The following is a 17,890-nucleotide window of genomic DNA, read 5'->3' as shown; positions in this document are numbered from 1 at the left end:
GAATGCAATTACAAGATACAAATGGTATTTTACAGAAGAACTGGTTATGTTAGCTTAATTCTGTGTACAGCTTATATTAGGCAGTTTATTTTTACACGTAACTTACTATAAAGTGGATATAAGTAACTCAATCTAATATATTTATGCAGAAAAAGACCTAATAAAAAAAAAAAAAACCTTAAATATGAAATAAAAATTAGTTTAAAATACTACACAAAAAATATTGATTTTTAGTAGATCAAAATGAAAATAAAGGTCAAACAAAATAATACAATAGATAAAATTAGTCATATTCACTGAAATAAACAGTTTTCATGTTCTCAAACCATAAAATTTATTCAATTTTTTCAATCTAAATCGAGTAAATCTTTAAACTAAACACACACACACAGCCATTCACATTAAATATATTGATTTGTAAAATAATTTTCATTTTTCTGATTCACAAAATGGATAGAAGGCTCTTATTACTATCATTGAAATAAAAATATAACTTTTTGTGTTGTGTGAATATACACTTTTCACTATTGGTTACTTTAACCGGTAAAATGTACAAGTGGCTGACGAATATTAAAACAAAATGTCAAGTGAAAATAATAGAGTTCCTCAAAAAGAATATTCAAAACTTCTTTTTTTTTTAGATATTAGACCACTTGGTTTAATAAAATTATACTAACCTGTCAGTCAATGTCCAGTATTTTGCAGAAGCCTTAGTTTTTTTTTTTTTTTTTTTAAATAACTTATGTAGTACTTTTTTTTAACACTTGTAGTGTTGTATGTAGGTATAATCATTTATATATTTTTGAATAAATCATTTGGGAACTGAGGATAAACTTCACAAGATGTTTCTACTTTTGATTATTCTTTGGAATCATTTGTATTCAACACAAGGTGAGTCTATTTTATATCACAAATTTCAAATATGTTTAAATCAAGTTGCTGTTCTTGCTATGTAAATTGTCCTGACTTAAAAAATATTTGTTCTTTGAATGTAAGTGAAAAAAATATTTTTTTTCTAAGTAAACTCCTAATTTGCAAAGAATATGATTCGAAGAAACAATCCAAGAAAATAACCAATACCAAAAAAATAAGTTAAAAAAATATGCAATTAAAAATATATTATCGTGTTCTGGTTTTTTGCTGCATAAGTTTAGAAAATATATATAAACCTACTTTATTCCTCTGTCTTTGTTATACGACATCCTTTTGCTATGGATCCTCGTCCATACAACAACTGGGAGGGGGCAATATCAGATAATTTAAAAATGGACAATAGGAAGCCATGTTTAGCTGTAATTTCAAGTGAAAAAATTAAGAGTAGGCTGAACCTTACTGATATAATATTCAGACTTTTTTGGAGGCACTCGCCAGTGGTCTTCAACTTGTCATAAGGAGGTCGTAGATACGATAGGAAACTGCAGCACACATTTCCAATTTTTATAAATCAAAAATTCTATTTTGTTGCAAGAGGACTACAAGGCATCGATGGCTCTTGAAGAAAAGATAAGATTTTAGAATTATCTATTGTCTATATCCAGCTATTTGGAGCACCTATAACTTTGATTCCTTTTTCATTTCTACTAACTCCTTTAGCATATGATTTTGAAGTTCTTTATTTTTCACAAATGCCTCTTCTAAACTGGAATGATATGAATAACAACTCATTGACTATTTTTTTTTAGTCTAAACCCATAACTATTCTTGGCTCTAATATTATCGTCAGTACATTCTTCATGCAGTGGTACATCTTCAGTTCTCAATCTTTCTTCAATTAGTTCTATATTATTCACATCAATAGTTGTTTCTTGATTTGTTAGTACAAATCATATTTCCAAACTTGAATATTCTCTAGGGCTTTTAAATCATAGCAAGGCTCACTCACATTGTCTTTAAAAAAAATTTAGTTTGCCAACTTTTCTATTTCAAACTTAATTTTCAGCTCTTCCTAGTTATGATCACGACTTCTCTGAGATTCCTAATAATTATTCTTTACTTTTGCCATCATAAATCTCTCTTCCAAATCTTCTACTTCCCTTACTGCAAGTAATTTTTCATTCTGTGCTTCGTGTTAGCTCTTCTACAGTTAACATCTTAACTTTTTTTTTCTAGGTGTTGAGCCTCGTTAATATTTCTTCATATTTGCTCAATAATTTATCCGAATCTTTGTTCATCTCAAAATCTCTTTCCAATATGGCTCTCTGCCTATCTATTTGTCCTAAAGCATCTTTACTTCACTCCATATTTCTTTCACAGAAATCGTGTTTGTAATACGGGACCTTTTGTCCTTTTCGATTTAGAAATTCACGGATATTTCTCGAAAAGAGTAACCCAACAAGTAATATTAAAAGTTTTAACAAGAATAAAGGGTCGTTGATCTTTAGGACTCGTCTACATTTGACTCCTTTAGTAACTGTTAAAATAAAACGATATTAGTTATAAATAAATATTTGATTAAATTTGTTAACACTTTTTAATGGATTCACTTCTCCTACAATACAAAGTACATTGTTCGTATTACATATATTTCAAAAGGATGAAAGTAAAAGCAAGGTAAAACCAGCTAATAAAACTGAGTGACGTCAATATAGTCTCCTATGTAGCATAACATGGACTGAAAGTCTATACAAGGACAGGAGATGAGTCCGTAGGAGGATCAACTATCATTGGCTTTTAATTATTGGTAACTCCATGTTACAAAGGAAACGATCAATTTAGTTAAAAGAATTAAGCAAAGCCACATTTTTGAATTGTATTAAATTCAGCTGGTTCTCAAGAAAAAAAAACTTAACATCAAGTGTTCACGTCAATTCATGAAAAAAATTGATCTGGCGCAGTAAGTTTGTGGCAAACAAAATTGCCACCCTTGTCCAAAGTTGGAACAATTCAAAATGTTTGTGGATAGTAATTCATCCACTACAACTTGTATGGCAAAAATCTCATTGTTGCTCTTTTGAAATAAATAGTTACACGGATTTTAACAAAAGGAGTCACCATTCCCCTCGATGAGATTAACCACATTAAGAAATTAATAATTTTTGATAAGATTTAAAATGAGGTGTATTGTGATTTTTTTTCTTGTTTAGGAAGGGAAATATATGTAACATTATTTTGCAACACCATTCTACAAAAAAAAAAAAAAACTATGGAGCATGATCAATCTTTGAAACTGTGTCCAAATATTTTATAAACAGCTCACGTGTCATGAAAAACACATCGAAACAATTAAAAACCAAATTATAACATAAGTTTTTCTCCTGTTTTGTTCCTTTTTAAGCCATATCAGTTTATTTATGAAATTGATATTTTTATTTTGTTAAGTTGAGAATAAATTGTCAAATTTTTCACATTTATTATTTCTTTAAAGGACAGGTGGTGTCGAATGATGGAATAAAAAGTGATCGAAGTATTCTATCTGATATTGGCCGTCGTTGGCCAAATGGTATCGTACCATATGGTGTTCATCCAAATGCCTCAAGTCTTGCGTTTGAAATAAAAAAAGGCATGGACTACATTGAGAAACAAACATGCGTGAAGTTTGTTAAAAGAAACACGGAGACTTCGTTCTTGTACATCATTGCGTCAGAAAATGAACAATGTAGTTCATATGTCGGTTATTTTTCGCATAAATTCACTCTTATGTCTTTGCACACCATAAAATGCAACGTAAGTTTGAAAAAGTTACTCAAATATATAATTATAATACTTGTAAATATGATTTTTATACTTTTTATTAAATAGAATGGAAAAAACATACAGCACGAATTGCTCCATGCTCTTGGGTTTACACACGAACATACACGTCCTGATAGAGAGAACTATCTGACAATTAATTGGGATAATATCAAAGAAGATACATATCGAGAATTTTATAGATATGTCGAGAAAAGTAGTGATATAAGAGATTGCACAAACAGCCCTCTCACAAATAAATCAGAATGTACACGAGAGGAATTAGTGACAACGGATGGTTTACCCTACGATTATGGCTCAATAATGCATTATAAAGAAAAAGCGTAAGTTGTTATAATATTAATTATTCCTAAGAATATTATTCCAATCAAAATTAATTATACATTTTTTCTTCCAGTTTTAGTAAAAGTTCATCCAAAACAATGGAACCAATTCAAAAAGTTCCATTTGGAATAGAAATGGGAAAAGCTAGAAGCTTAAGCTACTGGGATGTTTTAAAAATAAGGAAAGCTTACAATTGCTGTAAGTTTAATTAAATTTAAAGTCAAAACTCAATTTTAAATGGGTTTGTTTTTAGCCATGTGCTTAACATTAGGCCTACAAAAACCCTGCAAATTCCCTTTCAAATATCGCGGGAAAATGTACTATACATGCACTGATGTTGCCAGTGATACACCCTGGTGTGCAACAGAAGTTAGTGAAGAGACGAAAGAATATACCGAATATGACTACTGCGAACCAAGTTGTATACGTGAGTCCATTATATGTGCAATTACAGGGTCTGCCATAACAAGCAAGTCGATTACTATAACACAATCATTTTAAGTATGATAATTTTTATTTAAATATTTATTTAACCAATATTATGTGTCCTAGAATCCACATTATTTTTATATTTTTAACAAATATCTAAAAATATTTTTGGGAGAGCTTTTATCTTTTAAAATTGATGAACTATTTTTCCAAGAAATGTTAGTAAATTAAAAAAAACAACAACATTGCAATATTTTTACCACCTTTGCGTTTTTTTAGCCATTTACTTCAACTTATTGGCATTTGCAGGTGTAAATTTGTTAGCCAAATGATTGTCGTGGTGCCCTAAGAGTCAGCATCGGACCTGTTGGCATTTGTGGCTACAACGAATTTTGGAATTAATTTTTTTATTACTGCTTAAATGGCCAGATGATTGTTTTACAAAAATAAGTACAATTAATATAAAACGGTAATTAAAAATTCACTTTGGTAGTTTTTGCTCCACTTTTAATCAGAAAGTGTCATTTTAAAGCTTTAAGGTAGGCTCAATAATTTACTTTTGCAAACATATATTCTCCCTCCTCGCAAAGTATCAATTCTCTACTTCACTTCATATAAAATTTTGGAGGAACTATATTACACTAATATAATTGGAGCTACGTAGCTATATGACAACGTGGTTAGGAGAATTGGTACAAGAAATCATCATAGTTTAAATTGAATGGCCCGGAATAGTAAATATTACCCCTAAATTACAAGCAAAAGCTCTTTTTCTTTTTAAAAATCAGAGCAGTCCTTCTTTTTGTCATCATTTGGGCATTTTCCCGAATCTTTCCATCGATTAATATATTTATTGTAGAATGAATGCCAAATTATACGGAAGAAGGGGGGAAAATTAGCTGAAATACCATCACTTTCACTAAACCTCTCTAAATATATTAAAAAACTGTAATTCGGCGTACTTGTTTTGTTGGAACCTGTAACTTTAAGATTGACTATTATTCAAATGCTGTTGTACATTTGAATTTATGGATTTTTTTTTGATAAATTAGTTGATAAATCTTATAAATTTTGTAAACATCAGAATGTGGAACCTCCAACCATCCTTCTAAGTCTTGTAGTCAAACTACAGAGGGAGAAAAAGGAACTGCTCAATTGGAAGATTATCCCTGGCATGTATTCATTTTGAAATGGAAGGAGGATGTTGTGAAGTGTGAAGGGGCCATACTGACAAAACATCATGTCATCAGTGCAGCAAGCTGTATAAAAGAATATGAAGAGGAAATACTAGTAGTAAGTAGAAATCATTATTAGATTGAATATATTTGCCTTCATTAATGAACTGGGGTATGATGCTCGATGAGCAGGGGCGTCCGCAGGAGGTGGACTGAAGCATCTATACCCACCTCATCAAATTACAGTTTTTTTTTTGGTTTTTACTCGACTTTTTTCATCATTCGGGCAAATCCTGGAGCGAGTATTAAATTCAATATTTGATTTTTTTTCCAAACAGTTTATTTTTTTGTGTATAGTTATGTATTTATCAAAAACAACTCCAAAAATGTAATTTTTGTGAATAAATATAGAATTTTGAATTTCCTTTCCAAAAATATTAAAAGTTGAAATTAATTTTTAAATTTTTTCCAAAAGGTTTTCTTTGTGAATAATCTTAGATTTTTGAATTTTTTTTCCAAAAAATTTAATTTTGAAATTATTAAGCAAAAACTATAACTCCCAAAGAGTTATATTCCCTGCTCAACGTCTATTCGGCCAGCCTTTAATATCTCAAGTACTTGTCCATTGGAAACCTTAGCAACTTCAATCAAAGGAAGAAGCCGAAAGACGTCTAAAAACTAAATCACGACGAAAATTTTACTATGATAGATATAAACAAAATCAAAGTTCAATTGCTATTGGTTCTTATTGCATAGTCCAAGATATATTCAAAGATAAGCAAAGCTGTTGGCAACCACACCTTCCTGGTCTCTTTGCTAATGGAAATGTTCCTGCAGATTGGAAAAAAAATATGGAAGTTTAACCTTTCAAACCCCGGAGATTTGTTGAAAAAGGCTATTTCATTGTGTCAGTACTTCTAACGACTCCGTTCTTAATATCAACAAAACGTATTTCAAATATCCCCTTTACAATTGATATCAATATGAGAACCTGTTTCGACACCGATTTGTGACAAGTCTTATTTTACTAAAACTTTAGATATAGTATTTTAATTCAAACTTCAGAACCTTTATTCATTTTTCCAAACACAAATTCCTGGAAGAAGACACAAAGTGTAATTTCTGTAAAGACGATGTGAAACGTCCTCTTACCTCTTCTCGGATTGCCGGGAGTTATCGGAGCAACGAGGCAAATTCAAGGAAAGGGTTAAGGAAGGCTACGAAGCAACACTGAAAGAGCGGGACTTGCTTTTCTTCATGTCTACACAAGCCGAAAAAGACATGCAGATCGAGACACTTACTACAGGTTTTCTTTTTAATGTTTATACAAATAAATACTGCATAGTCTAGTTAAACAATTCAGTAATACCGGAATGGATTGAGGAGGAAATGAGTGCACTCAAACTCCTCTGTTAACCTGCCTCACTCGTTCACAAATGTTTTCAATTCTTTTTTTGTTTATTATTACTCTTTGTTGTATATCCTTTCTTAATAAGAATTGGGATTTATTGATATTTAATTCCTTTAAATAGTTGTTCGTAGCTTATGTTTTAATGTTCAGTTTTAAAATTTCAAGTTTAACCTTTCAAAAGAAGAGATTTGTTGAAATATATTCTTTGAAATCTTTTAAGACATTTTTAATATCTTGAAATATCCCCATTACAAACTCAATACCATGTTAGGAGAAACATTAGAGGCCTTAATATAATTAGCGTAAGTAAAGTTTTTCATGCTTTTTAACAAGAAAAAACCATATTAGAGACATAAAACTATCAACATCGTTATATAATTACTTGTATAAATAGGCTTATTATATATGTTTATTAGGAGGGGGGGGAGGGTTGATGAAGCTTTATTTCGGACCAAAACTACCTTTTAATGATGACTTCAAAGACTAAAAAAGTAGGATCGGAACATGCTTGGTTGTTGTATACGTCTACTTGGTGAGTTTGAGACTGATCTCTGATACCATTTCGGATTCTATGTGTGTTAACACCAAAAAATGAAAATAAATTAGACATTAAAAATAGATTAGATGTGATAAAAGTTTTGAGGTGGCTTCAAAAACTTTTAAGGGGACTCAAGCCCACTCCTAATCCCCCCCCTGCCCCCCCCAAAAGTAGTTCCTATTGAGACCACTGGTAAAGACAAAAAAAGTACCCTTACAACGGGTTAAATTTTTTTAACAAGTCATAAAAAATGTACTCGTATTTTAGAATATATTTTTCTAGATTAAAACCGGAAGTGTGGACAGTGAAGCCTTCTCACCTCGATATATATTGTATTCTATCAGCGATAAAGCATATCACCCCGACTACGACTCAGCAACTCATGAAAATGACATTGTCATTTTAACCACAGTATTTAACATGGAGCCAAATATAAATTCAATCCCTGTTTGTTTACCGCAAGTTAGTACTCACGACTTTACTGACATGCCTGCAACATGTAAGTAGATTATTTTACATCCACTATCTCATTATCAAAAAGAGTTGACATTTACAGATACAGGAGTTGATATTCCGACTATTTCAACGCAGACTAAATTAGGATTTCTTATCACAAGGATTGTAAATGACAACCAATGTCCCAATTCCAATTCGTTGTGTGCTAAAGCTATAGATACTTCGTCCAATGGAAACTGGGGATCGCCGCTAGTTGCAAAAGTTGATGGATCATGTGCTTTGATTGGAATACATTCAAAACAGACCGAAGGAGACGGAATTTTAAAGTTCACTCGTATTGATCGTTACTTAGAGTGGATCAAACCAAAAATATTGCACTATTATATCGTATATAAAGAATATAGCTTTTGGGAGTCCCTTAATGAGGAAATTAATGCAAATTAATGATGAAATTAACACACAAATATAACGTATTTTATAGTTTTATTATTATAATTTAATTACATAATATAAATAGGTGTTGGATTCGAGTATTACTCGAACTAAAAAAACTCAATTAAGTAAAAAGTTTTCCTCAAATTTAACATCCCAACCCCTCCTCTCCTTTAGAGCCCTTAGATGTAAAGGTCATGGTACTTATATACCAATGAATCTCTTAGATTAAAAAAAATATGGATTATTTTGTAAATTTGAGATAACTTTTTTCATCTCCAAATATATCCGCAAATTTTCAATGCTTAACGGGATTTAACATTTTTTTAAATTCCATATAGATTCTATTGCGTGTATCAACTTGAGGTTGTTTAACCTCCCTAAAATTGTCTAAATATAAAACGTTATTTGTCTTCAATGTTACATGTGATATTAAAATTATCAGTAAAAAAATGAAAACGTTTTTTTTACCATTATATTTTACACGTGTAAGTTCGTACTATGTTGCTTAATTTGACAAGGAGTTATTATTTATATAAATTTAGTTTTAATAATAATCAATTTTTTTTTAATTTTACAAATATATTTGTACTTGTATTTTATGCTATTTACGATTTTTAATAAATATAAGATACATGTAAAAAAAAACAACTCAGAAATTAATGAAAAACCAACTATTAAAAAAATGTATACAGGAAGTGTATAATCAATTAAGATGGATAGTACATTGGTCGAGGGATAACATACAAAATAATTGATAAATTACAAATTATAATAGCCTGCCACAAATTCGAGGGTCAAGGTATATCTCTTGGTATTGAACTTTTGTCTTTGAACGAATATAAAATTTTAATATTACTTTTTAAAATAATGTTATTGCTTTTTAATATTCAATTTTGTGTATTGCATCATTTTTTACTTTCTTGTTTTTCGCATCCAATATCAATTTTTTTATAAATATTACCTGAAATTGTGATAATTACATACAAATTTAAGCATTTTCAATAAAAAATATCCCTACTAAATTAAAAAGTAACTTAAGTAGATTGAAGATGAGGAAGAATATGATGAACACATAATTTTACAAAGATATTTTATTTTCTCTGAAGATGTAACAATTCTTTATTAATTTTCTAATATCAACATGGGTATTTTTGCGTCTTATTTTTCATTTAAGTAAATGTTAGCAAAAAAGTCATTGAAGTAAATTTAAAATATGATATTCATGTTACTTTCATTTCAACTTATGTATCGGCGATCACGATGAAAAATGAGGCTATAGAAGAGTCACAACTAAGATTAACAAATGCTAGGCAGCTTCATATAGCTAATGAGAAACTATGTTATTTTATTGCTATAAAACTTTCAAATAAAATTTTTTAAATAAAAGGAGTAACTGTTCTTAGACTCTTAACTCTAATCTCTAAACAGTACAGTACGTATCCTAGCCCCACAAGGAAACTTTGATTTCGTTGTAGGTTGTCTATAAATTTTTATTTACTATTTTATTACGAAAGTTACATTAAACGAAGCAAACATTTTAAATGCATTAAAAAAAGCAAGTAAAACTTTTTTTATGAAAAGGATTTTGCCAGTGATTTCAATTTTTCATAATTTTTTTTACTTGTCATAATGTCTAATAGAAAATGTATATAGTAAAATGCAAAATAAGGACATTTATCAACAGTCTGTAGGATAGAACCAATTCAGTGTTAGTCAAGGGGATAATCAAATTATTGGAATGTCAAGTATAACATTTTAAAGGACAATAATAATTTATATTTTCTAGAAAAAGTAGATTCGAAATTAAATTTCCAAAGGAACCTACAAAAATACAGAAAATCCAAAAATCGACTCTGGCCTTACTCCTAACACTGTCTCCAGAATGTTTTTAAAGTAAGTGGGCCTAATGATATAATGCTGAAATCATCGGGTGGCCAAATTTTTTAAAGGGAGGGGGAGCTGTATCTATCATTTTTTTATGGTGGGAATTTGAGCATTATTGACAATTCTGACAGAATGCTTTTGTTTTTCATTATTGGAAAATAATTTTTTTTAATAGGAGACAAAAAGCAATTTGAAAAATACTCAGAGGTAAAGTTCTGTTTAAGGCATACAAATTAAACGAAGGAGTTTTTTATAACATAAGAATTTTTTTATTTCTCGAAATCAAAAGTACAAAATTTCAAAACTAGTTGGGAGTCTTTCTGAATGGAACTAACTTCTGACAATGATCAACTTCGTGGCAAGAAGAAAGCAGGACTCCTCTCCCTGCTCAAGGGACCTCTGGAGTTCTGTGGATGCAATCCTGTGAAATATGACTTGGTGAAAGCTATGGTCAATGGACCAACGACGGATGTTAACGCTGCAACTGCTGACACTAGTCAAATAGGTGTACTGCAACCTTCGAATTTTGCCCAGACTTGGCTGTGTAGGGGTGATCAATGGGCAACATGGATCAGTGAATTCTAAAATTACTCCTCCCTGTTTGATGAGCTATCCACAGACCACAAAACTGCTCTGCTCCTACACTTTGTGGGAGATGAAGTCCAATGTGTAAAAATACCCTGAAGGTAACGGCAATGAAGACGAGGACTCATACAAAGCTTCCGTGCATTAGATGAATGATGTGTTCTGCCCATACGACTCCATTCTATTTGAAAGATTCCGGATCAACTAATTGAAGCAGGGTCTAAGCGAACTACTTGACGATTACGTATTTCGTCTACTAGGACAATTCCGCTTCTGTAAACTCAGCTACTCTGCCTGCAATGCTTTGGTCAAAGATGACATCTTTGTTGGAAAAATTCTGAGGAGCACTGCCTATTCAATGTTTTGCCAACTGGTGTTTGAGAAGAAACTTTACAAACTAGATGAGGTTGTCAGTTGAAATGTGCTATAGAATCAGCGACAACTCACTCAAAACAGATGACCAATCAAAAATATTACAGTTCCGAGTACAAAGGCGCAAAGGGTAGCTGGACTTACAAAACGAAGTAAATTGAAAACTCATCTATACCTCTCATAAAGAATACAAAGTAGAAGTAGACGTAACTAGTTCTCTGTCAAGAATCACTTATTGGTCTGGGACATTCGTCTGGTTGTTCCTTCCCTTCTGTGGAGAAAATTAATCGAGGAGCTACACTTAACTTATTGGAGTATAGTCAAAAGAAGACTGGTAGAATGTAGTGGCAATACATAGATGACTAAATCACTAATATGGATTAAACTTATAAGACGTGCAAAAAAAAAGCTTCCACATCCTCCTCAAAAATATACTGTATTCGCCCATGCAAAAATGTGGGGAAGGATCCATTTGTTATTTTCGCCAACGTACCATTCTCAGTCCAATGGTCAATCCCAGCGAGTTGTTGGGATTATCAAGTCGTTGAAAAAGAAGAATCCTCAGTTCTTTTTGGATGAATTACTATTTATGTAACAGTCCAATTCGGTGTCATTATAAGTAACAGCAGTATCATGCCCACCCCATATTCTAAGAGCTGAAGAAGAGAGTAGGTACCGACAGGTACTGTGAGCTCCTGTCCGACGAAGGGATACCTAGGATGAAAGCTTAGGCAAATGATAGCGAGTTCCAATTTCAACAAGGCTTGCCCCCTTCTCACAAGGACTGCAAGACTGAAAACTTGTTTAAAGAAGATAAAGTTTGGAAACCCCCCACACATGGCCTTCGAACTCCCCCTATATGCATCCCATGGATTAACTCTTTTAGGGGGAGTTAGAGAAGAAGGTATTTGCCAATTAGCATATCAGCATCGTCTTCTTGAAGGCCTCTGTCATCAAGTACTGAAACAAAGTCACCCTCATGGACGTGGTCAAGGTCTGCAAATCCTTTAGTCCTCTTATCGAGCAATTATTAAATAGATGTCATAAACAGCAAAAGATCAAGTAAGTAATATCAATTATTTCTACTCTAGTCTTCTTTTTGAGTAGAATAAACTTTTTCCTCAGGAACACCATAAATGATCTATGTCACAAATGGGCTGGTATAAACCTTAAATACATAATACAAGATTTGAATTCATGTCAGAAACATTAATCAATAAGAAAATTGACATTGTTTAAATAACCCGGAAATTTTGTAGAATGTTTTGGCAGAGAGAAGCTTGGCTGTCAAGTGGTTTCATTGCATCAGTTACAATCAAACTAAAGGGGGAGGAGGGGAAAAGGAAATAAACAAGGACATGTTAATGAATTACTCTGATGTTGATCCTCAATTCTGTTCTGAGTCCAACAAAGACTTACAATTATAACTCTGCAGTAAATCCTCAGGATTACTCGGTGTCTTTTATGAGCACACACGAATGTTTAATCAAGTTTTGAATATAATTGAATGTTGTGGAAAGGGAATTTCACCAATCAGGAGTTAAATCATAATGGCATGAGGTTAGGATAAAAAAATTCATTCTTCAGATTAACAATTCTAAAAAGCTATTCAATTTTGCTCCCCGGTTTGAGATCAAGATTAAGATTGAAATATCTGTTTAAAAAAATAACTTAAGACCAAAGCGGAAAAAAGCTCAATCTTGGACCAAGGCTTAACATTAATATTTACGGTTTTGTTCAAATATATTATTTATAATTAAATGAAGCTTATATTATGCAATGATTAAATGTCATAATTGTAATTAATATGTAGTATTTAAACTTTTGCAAATAGCATGTATCAAATTTTACCCTTTTTGACCCCGTTCATATTTTCAAGAAATTCTACAACTATTTTATTAATGAACGATTCGTATATAGTCCATCTTTTGAGGAGGATAACACCATTTTCCGTGCCGAATTCCGACATATCAAGGAAATTTACGTAAAGGAACTTAGTCTAGTCATTAAATTTGCTCAAAAGCCAGGATAATCATGCATGCTAGAATTTTCAATCCTATGTATTGCACCAACTATTGGGCAAGACAGGCAGATTTTGAGAAAACACAGAAATATTCATAGTCTATAACGTTACTATGCTAGAATTTTCAATTAAATGTATCGTTCTTACTGCCGGCGAAGGAAAGTATATTTTGACAAAACACGCAACCACTCATCAAATATGACGTCAATAATTAAAAGCGTGGTTGAAGTTAAGCATCAGTCGTATACGCGAAATGGTATAACCTTGTATTTCTATTAACCTTGGTAGTAAACAACCCCTAAGATAGTGGTTCCCACACTTAAGACAAATAAACATTTCATGATAGACTTTTTTTGATTAAAACAATCATTTGGATTATTATAATTAATAACAAATAATATATGGCTGTCACAAATCATAGAACACACTTGAACTTCAATTTATTAAATTTAATTGCCATCATAAAGAGATGCCAAATTCAAATACACGTTCTATAGGAGCGAAAATATGAGCGCCACTTATTTTCAATTAAGCGAGAGCGAAATCACTGCTTCAAAAACTGACCGGAAGCGTGTTCACAAAATTAGTAACTGAGCGGGAGCGTGCTCAGGATTTCTTAAGCTGACTAATACTCAGCAAGATAGCATTAAACATGTATGTACGTATTTTAACAAAAAATAATAATATGTATATCTTTTGTCTAATAACTTTGAGTGTGCTGCCCAGGACACTAAGAAATTAAATTAATGAAGAACTCGTCTGCTTAATAAATAACAAAAAATAAGAACCGTAAAACTTTAAGATTTATTCTCATTTTGGTTTTATGAGTATGTAGGCACTCTTTTTTCACGAGATGAGGAAATAATTGCTATATTCTAGGTCAGACGCCGAACTCGCAGTCTTGCAGCATCTTCTTTGAGCATTAAGGAACCCTCGTAATATTCCAAAATACACCCTGGCTCTCAGATTGTACAGGTGAAGCACTGGGCTAAAAGTACAGTTTAAACTCTACCGCCGCTGCGTTTATGGGCACCAAGGACCCTTTTAATATGCCATAGTATACCCCAGCCCAAGGGGTGTGCAGGTGAACTGATGAGCCCCAGTTAAGTTAAATTTTGACACCGCCTCTCCCTGAGCATTAATGAACCTTTCTAATATCACAAAATGCCCCCTTTCCAATCTCAAGTTGTACAGGTGAAGTGTTGGGCCAAAATACAGTTTAAATTCTACCGCAGTCGACTTTCTAGGCACCTCGAAACCCTTCTAATATGAGATAGTACGCCCCAGTCAACAGTTTGTGAAGGTGAACTGCTAGGTCTGAGACAGGTAAATTTATCCGCCTTCTCTTCCGACAGCAACAAGGAACCCTTCTAATATCCCAAAAAAGAGCCTGTCGCTCAGGCTGTACAGTTAAAGTATTGGACCTCAAGGCAGTTTAAACTGCATTACTACATTATAACGGTTGATCATATTTTAAATATTCGAACTACATATATCCATATGGTCCTATTAAATTGTGTTCTGAAATTCGTTTCACTTTATTTATTTATTATTTACCTTAAAATTGTTTTATTATGTTTGGAGTTTAATTGCAATTAGTTATTTTAGAATCCATTGTTTGTGGCTAATACCAAATTATTTGATATTATAAAAATAGTCAAAGAATACACCTGCATCATACAACAGTTGACGTAATATTAAGCAATAATAGCGTTCTTAAGCAATCCATACAGACGCGACAGTGAGTTAAACTCTTGGCTGATAGTATATATTTTTTAGTTGGGCCGATGAACTAAAAAAATGCAATTTTAATTTTCAGTAAAACATTTGTATAAAAATTATTAATATGTAAAATTCCATGAAGCCTCTTTTATTTTTGGACACTACTGGGTTTTTTCCCCAAAATAGATGAATAAAAGACAACGGCCATTTTATTCATGAGATAATCTGTCAAGTTTACATCCGCAGCAATATCTGAGTTTTGGGTACACTCAGCAATTTTTTATTGCAACCTCTAGTTGGCATTTTCTATTATGTGGATAGCTCAGATTTTCTTACTATTTCAGTAGCACCAGCACAGAAAAATTTAAAACAGTCGGAGTATAATGATTCCTAAATGTTGGTTTAGCTTTATAAATCCATTCAAAAAAATCATTGTATTCCTATAACTCAGAAATTTATATCGATAAATGTAATCCTTCACAACCAGGCCTATGAGATTCAATTGGTTATATACTCTTAGGTGTTTTTTGTTTTTTCGGTTAATGATTTCAAGTAAGAATTTTCTATAAATCATGGCTTATATTTAATTTGTCAGTTGAGCCTCAACTACTCCAGCCTGTCTACTCATGAAAGTTAGTGTTAATATATATCTGCCTCTTTTATAGTTTCTCGGTCAGATTGACCCTGTCTCCATCTTTTTTTGAGAGGAACTGCTTACAAAAGCTCGAGTGGTGAGAATGACCTTCCCCTTATTAATAAGTATACCCCTCAGTTAAGACGTTGTAAAGTTCGAATATGTAAGGGAAATTCAAGTTGGGATATTCTAGATACAATATTGGACAAAAACCCAATTGCTTCTATAAATATCACAAATTATAAAAAATATTCAAGTAATTATGACATTTTTCTAGAAATTTTGTTTATGTAAACACATCCTTAACCTACTTGAATATTTAAAAAAAAAATTCATACTTTTTGAATAAAAAATCATCATTATAGTGGAGAAATCAATAATATATTAAGAATAAGATCTTAATTTGACTTTTCTCCATTGAATACAACAAATATAGAATTTAATTTAATTCAGGGGTGTCTGCAGGGGATGGGCTAGAGGGGCTGTACCCCACCCCTAATAATAATAATATATAAATAGATTAGGTTTTTACTACAAAGTTTTTCGTCATGAGGGAAAATCAAGCAGCTGAGCAAAAAGAAATTATAATTATAAATAGCTATACCTGTAATTAACTTGCTTACAGAAATGAATATGATGCCTTAGCAAGGTTTTCTTGCTTTTGCCATTTCGACTATTTTTTCTAGAGATGTATATAAATATATTAGTAAATATTTTAAGAATCATCCCAAAATCAAATTTATAAAAGCTTTCCAATTTCACAATGCAAGGAACAGTTTTTAATACAGAACAATAATAGGTCTACAAATTAAAGGTTTTTGAGAGCTTTACTTGCCTGAAAAACAATCCCAATAACAAAATTCTTTTTGTGTGTCCCAAATAAGCAGAATTAATCGATCGATACATAAAGAAAATACCAGAGAACTTATTCGTAGGGAATTTAAAATTTAAAGAATATCATTGATATTCTACCTTTTTTTTAATTAATTGTCCATTGAATACATAAACAGCCGTACTTTTATTTTGTTACATTTTAACTAATGTCATCTATTAAAACTTAAAGTTATGTTGGGACATTCTTTTTTCTCTGGTCTTCTTCTCAGTCAGCATAATTCACAAAGTACTATTTCAATTTGATCTGTGACAAAAAGTCAGCAGGTATATTTTATCTTCCAGAGATATGAACTACAGTAATGTAATTAATTAACTTAATTTTTTGAAATATCTTAAATATTTACGTGAATTTTTTACAACTGTGCTGAAATTCGTTATAGCACCTAATATATGATTAAACTTGTTTTTTGTAATGTAATTTTGAGCTATATATAGTTCTTAGAAAATGTTGAAAAGATAAATAGTTCGCAATTTAATAAAACAAGTTATAGCTTCTTGTGTAGCATCGATTTTCGTAATTTTGCCAATTATTTGTGTAGGGGTCAACAATATGGAATCAGGAAGTAAATTTATTGATTGTTCGTTTTAAAAATATTTATTTATTTCATATCAAACACGAGAGATCAAGACGAACACAGACTCTTCTCATACATAAGACAATAAACATGAAGTAAACAACAATAAATACAAATTCCAGAATATATAAAATATATTATGATATAAAATTCACGCACTAAATAAATATATTTATTTAAAGCCTAACTCACACATACAAGACGTCTCCAAACAACGTCGATTACCGACTTTGCCTTTCAATTAATCTTCTGAAAATTTTATTGATGGTCCTCCAAGAGTCTTGCAAGTGTCTTGCGATACCCCTTCATCATTGAATAACGTGTCACCGACTAGCAAAAATATACCCTGCGATAGTTGCCGTCGCGAGACTTGTGTGCGATCATTGCATGCAAGTCCAACGATACAGTATGACATTGGGGCTAATATGAAGTCGTCCCTTGGAAGTGTAAGAACAGTTGTGCGACAATCGTGCGACACTTGTGGGATAACATGCCGGCACCCATACGATTATTGATCAAAAAATGCTATTATCCCAAAAGTGTCGCAAAATTACCTTGTAACGCCTGAGTGATGCCGTTACGACACCTAACTATGACAAAATGTCGTGAGACGGGTCCAATTTTTTTTAACAGTTTCAAAAAATCATAAAGCTTTGTTACATCCTAAAATCGGGTGACAAATCGTACGACAATCGCACTACCATTGCAACAACTCCACTTTTTCCATTTTTTACATCCCAACG

The 17,890-nt window shown here is 31.8% G+C and overlaps 1 protein-coding gene across 1 annotated transcript; it reads left to right on the top strand.

Moving 5' to 3' along the window:
• Nucleotides 1-782: 782 nt before the first annotated feature.
• On the top strand, nt 783-9,100 carry LOC121114534 (uncharacterized). Its single transcript, XM_040708527.2, has 8 exons — nt 783-891; nt 3,365-3,663; nt 3,739-4,013; nt 4,088-4,212; nt 4,268-4,441; nt 5,528-5,736; nt 7,850-8,066; nt 8,124-9,100. Exons 1-8 carry the CDS (start codon nt 843-845, stop codon nt 8,465-8,467), a joined length of 1,692 nt encoding a protein of 563 aa, XP_040564461.1. The 5' UTR covers nt 783-842; the 3' UTR covers nt 8,468-9,100.
• The last annotated feature ends 8,790 nt before the right edge of the window (nt 9,101-17,890 follow it).

The sequence above is a fragment of the Lepeophtheirus salmonis genome, chromosome 3, assembly GCF_016086655.4.
Source record: "Lepeophtheirus salmonis chromosome 3, UVic_Lsal_1.4, whole genome shotgun sequence".
In the NCBI taxonomy this organism is placed as follows: Eukaryota; Metazoa; Arthropoda; class Copepoda; order Siphonostomatoida; family Caligidae; genus Lepeophtheirus; species Lepeophtheirus salmonis.
Note: the sequence above shows the minus strand (reverse complement) of the source record. Positions and strands in the feature narration are given on the sequence as shown.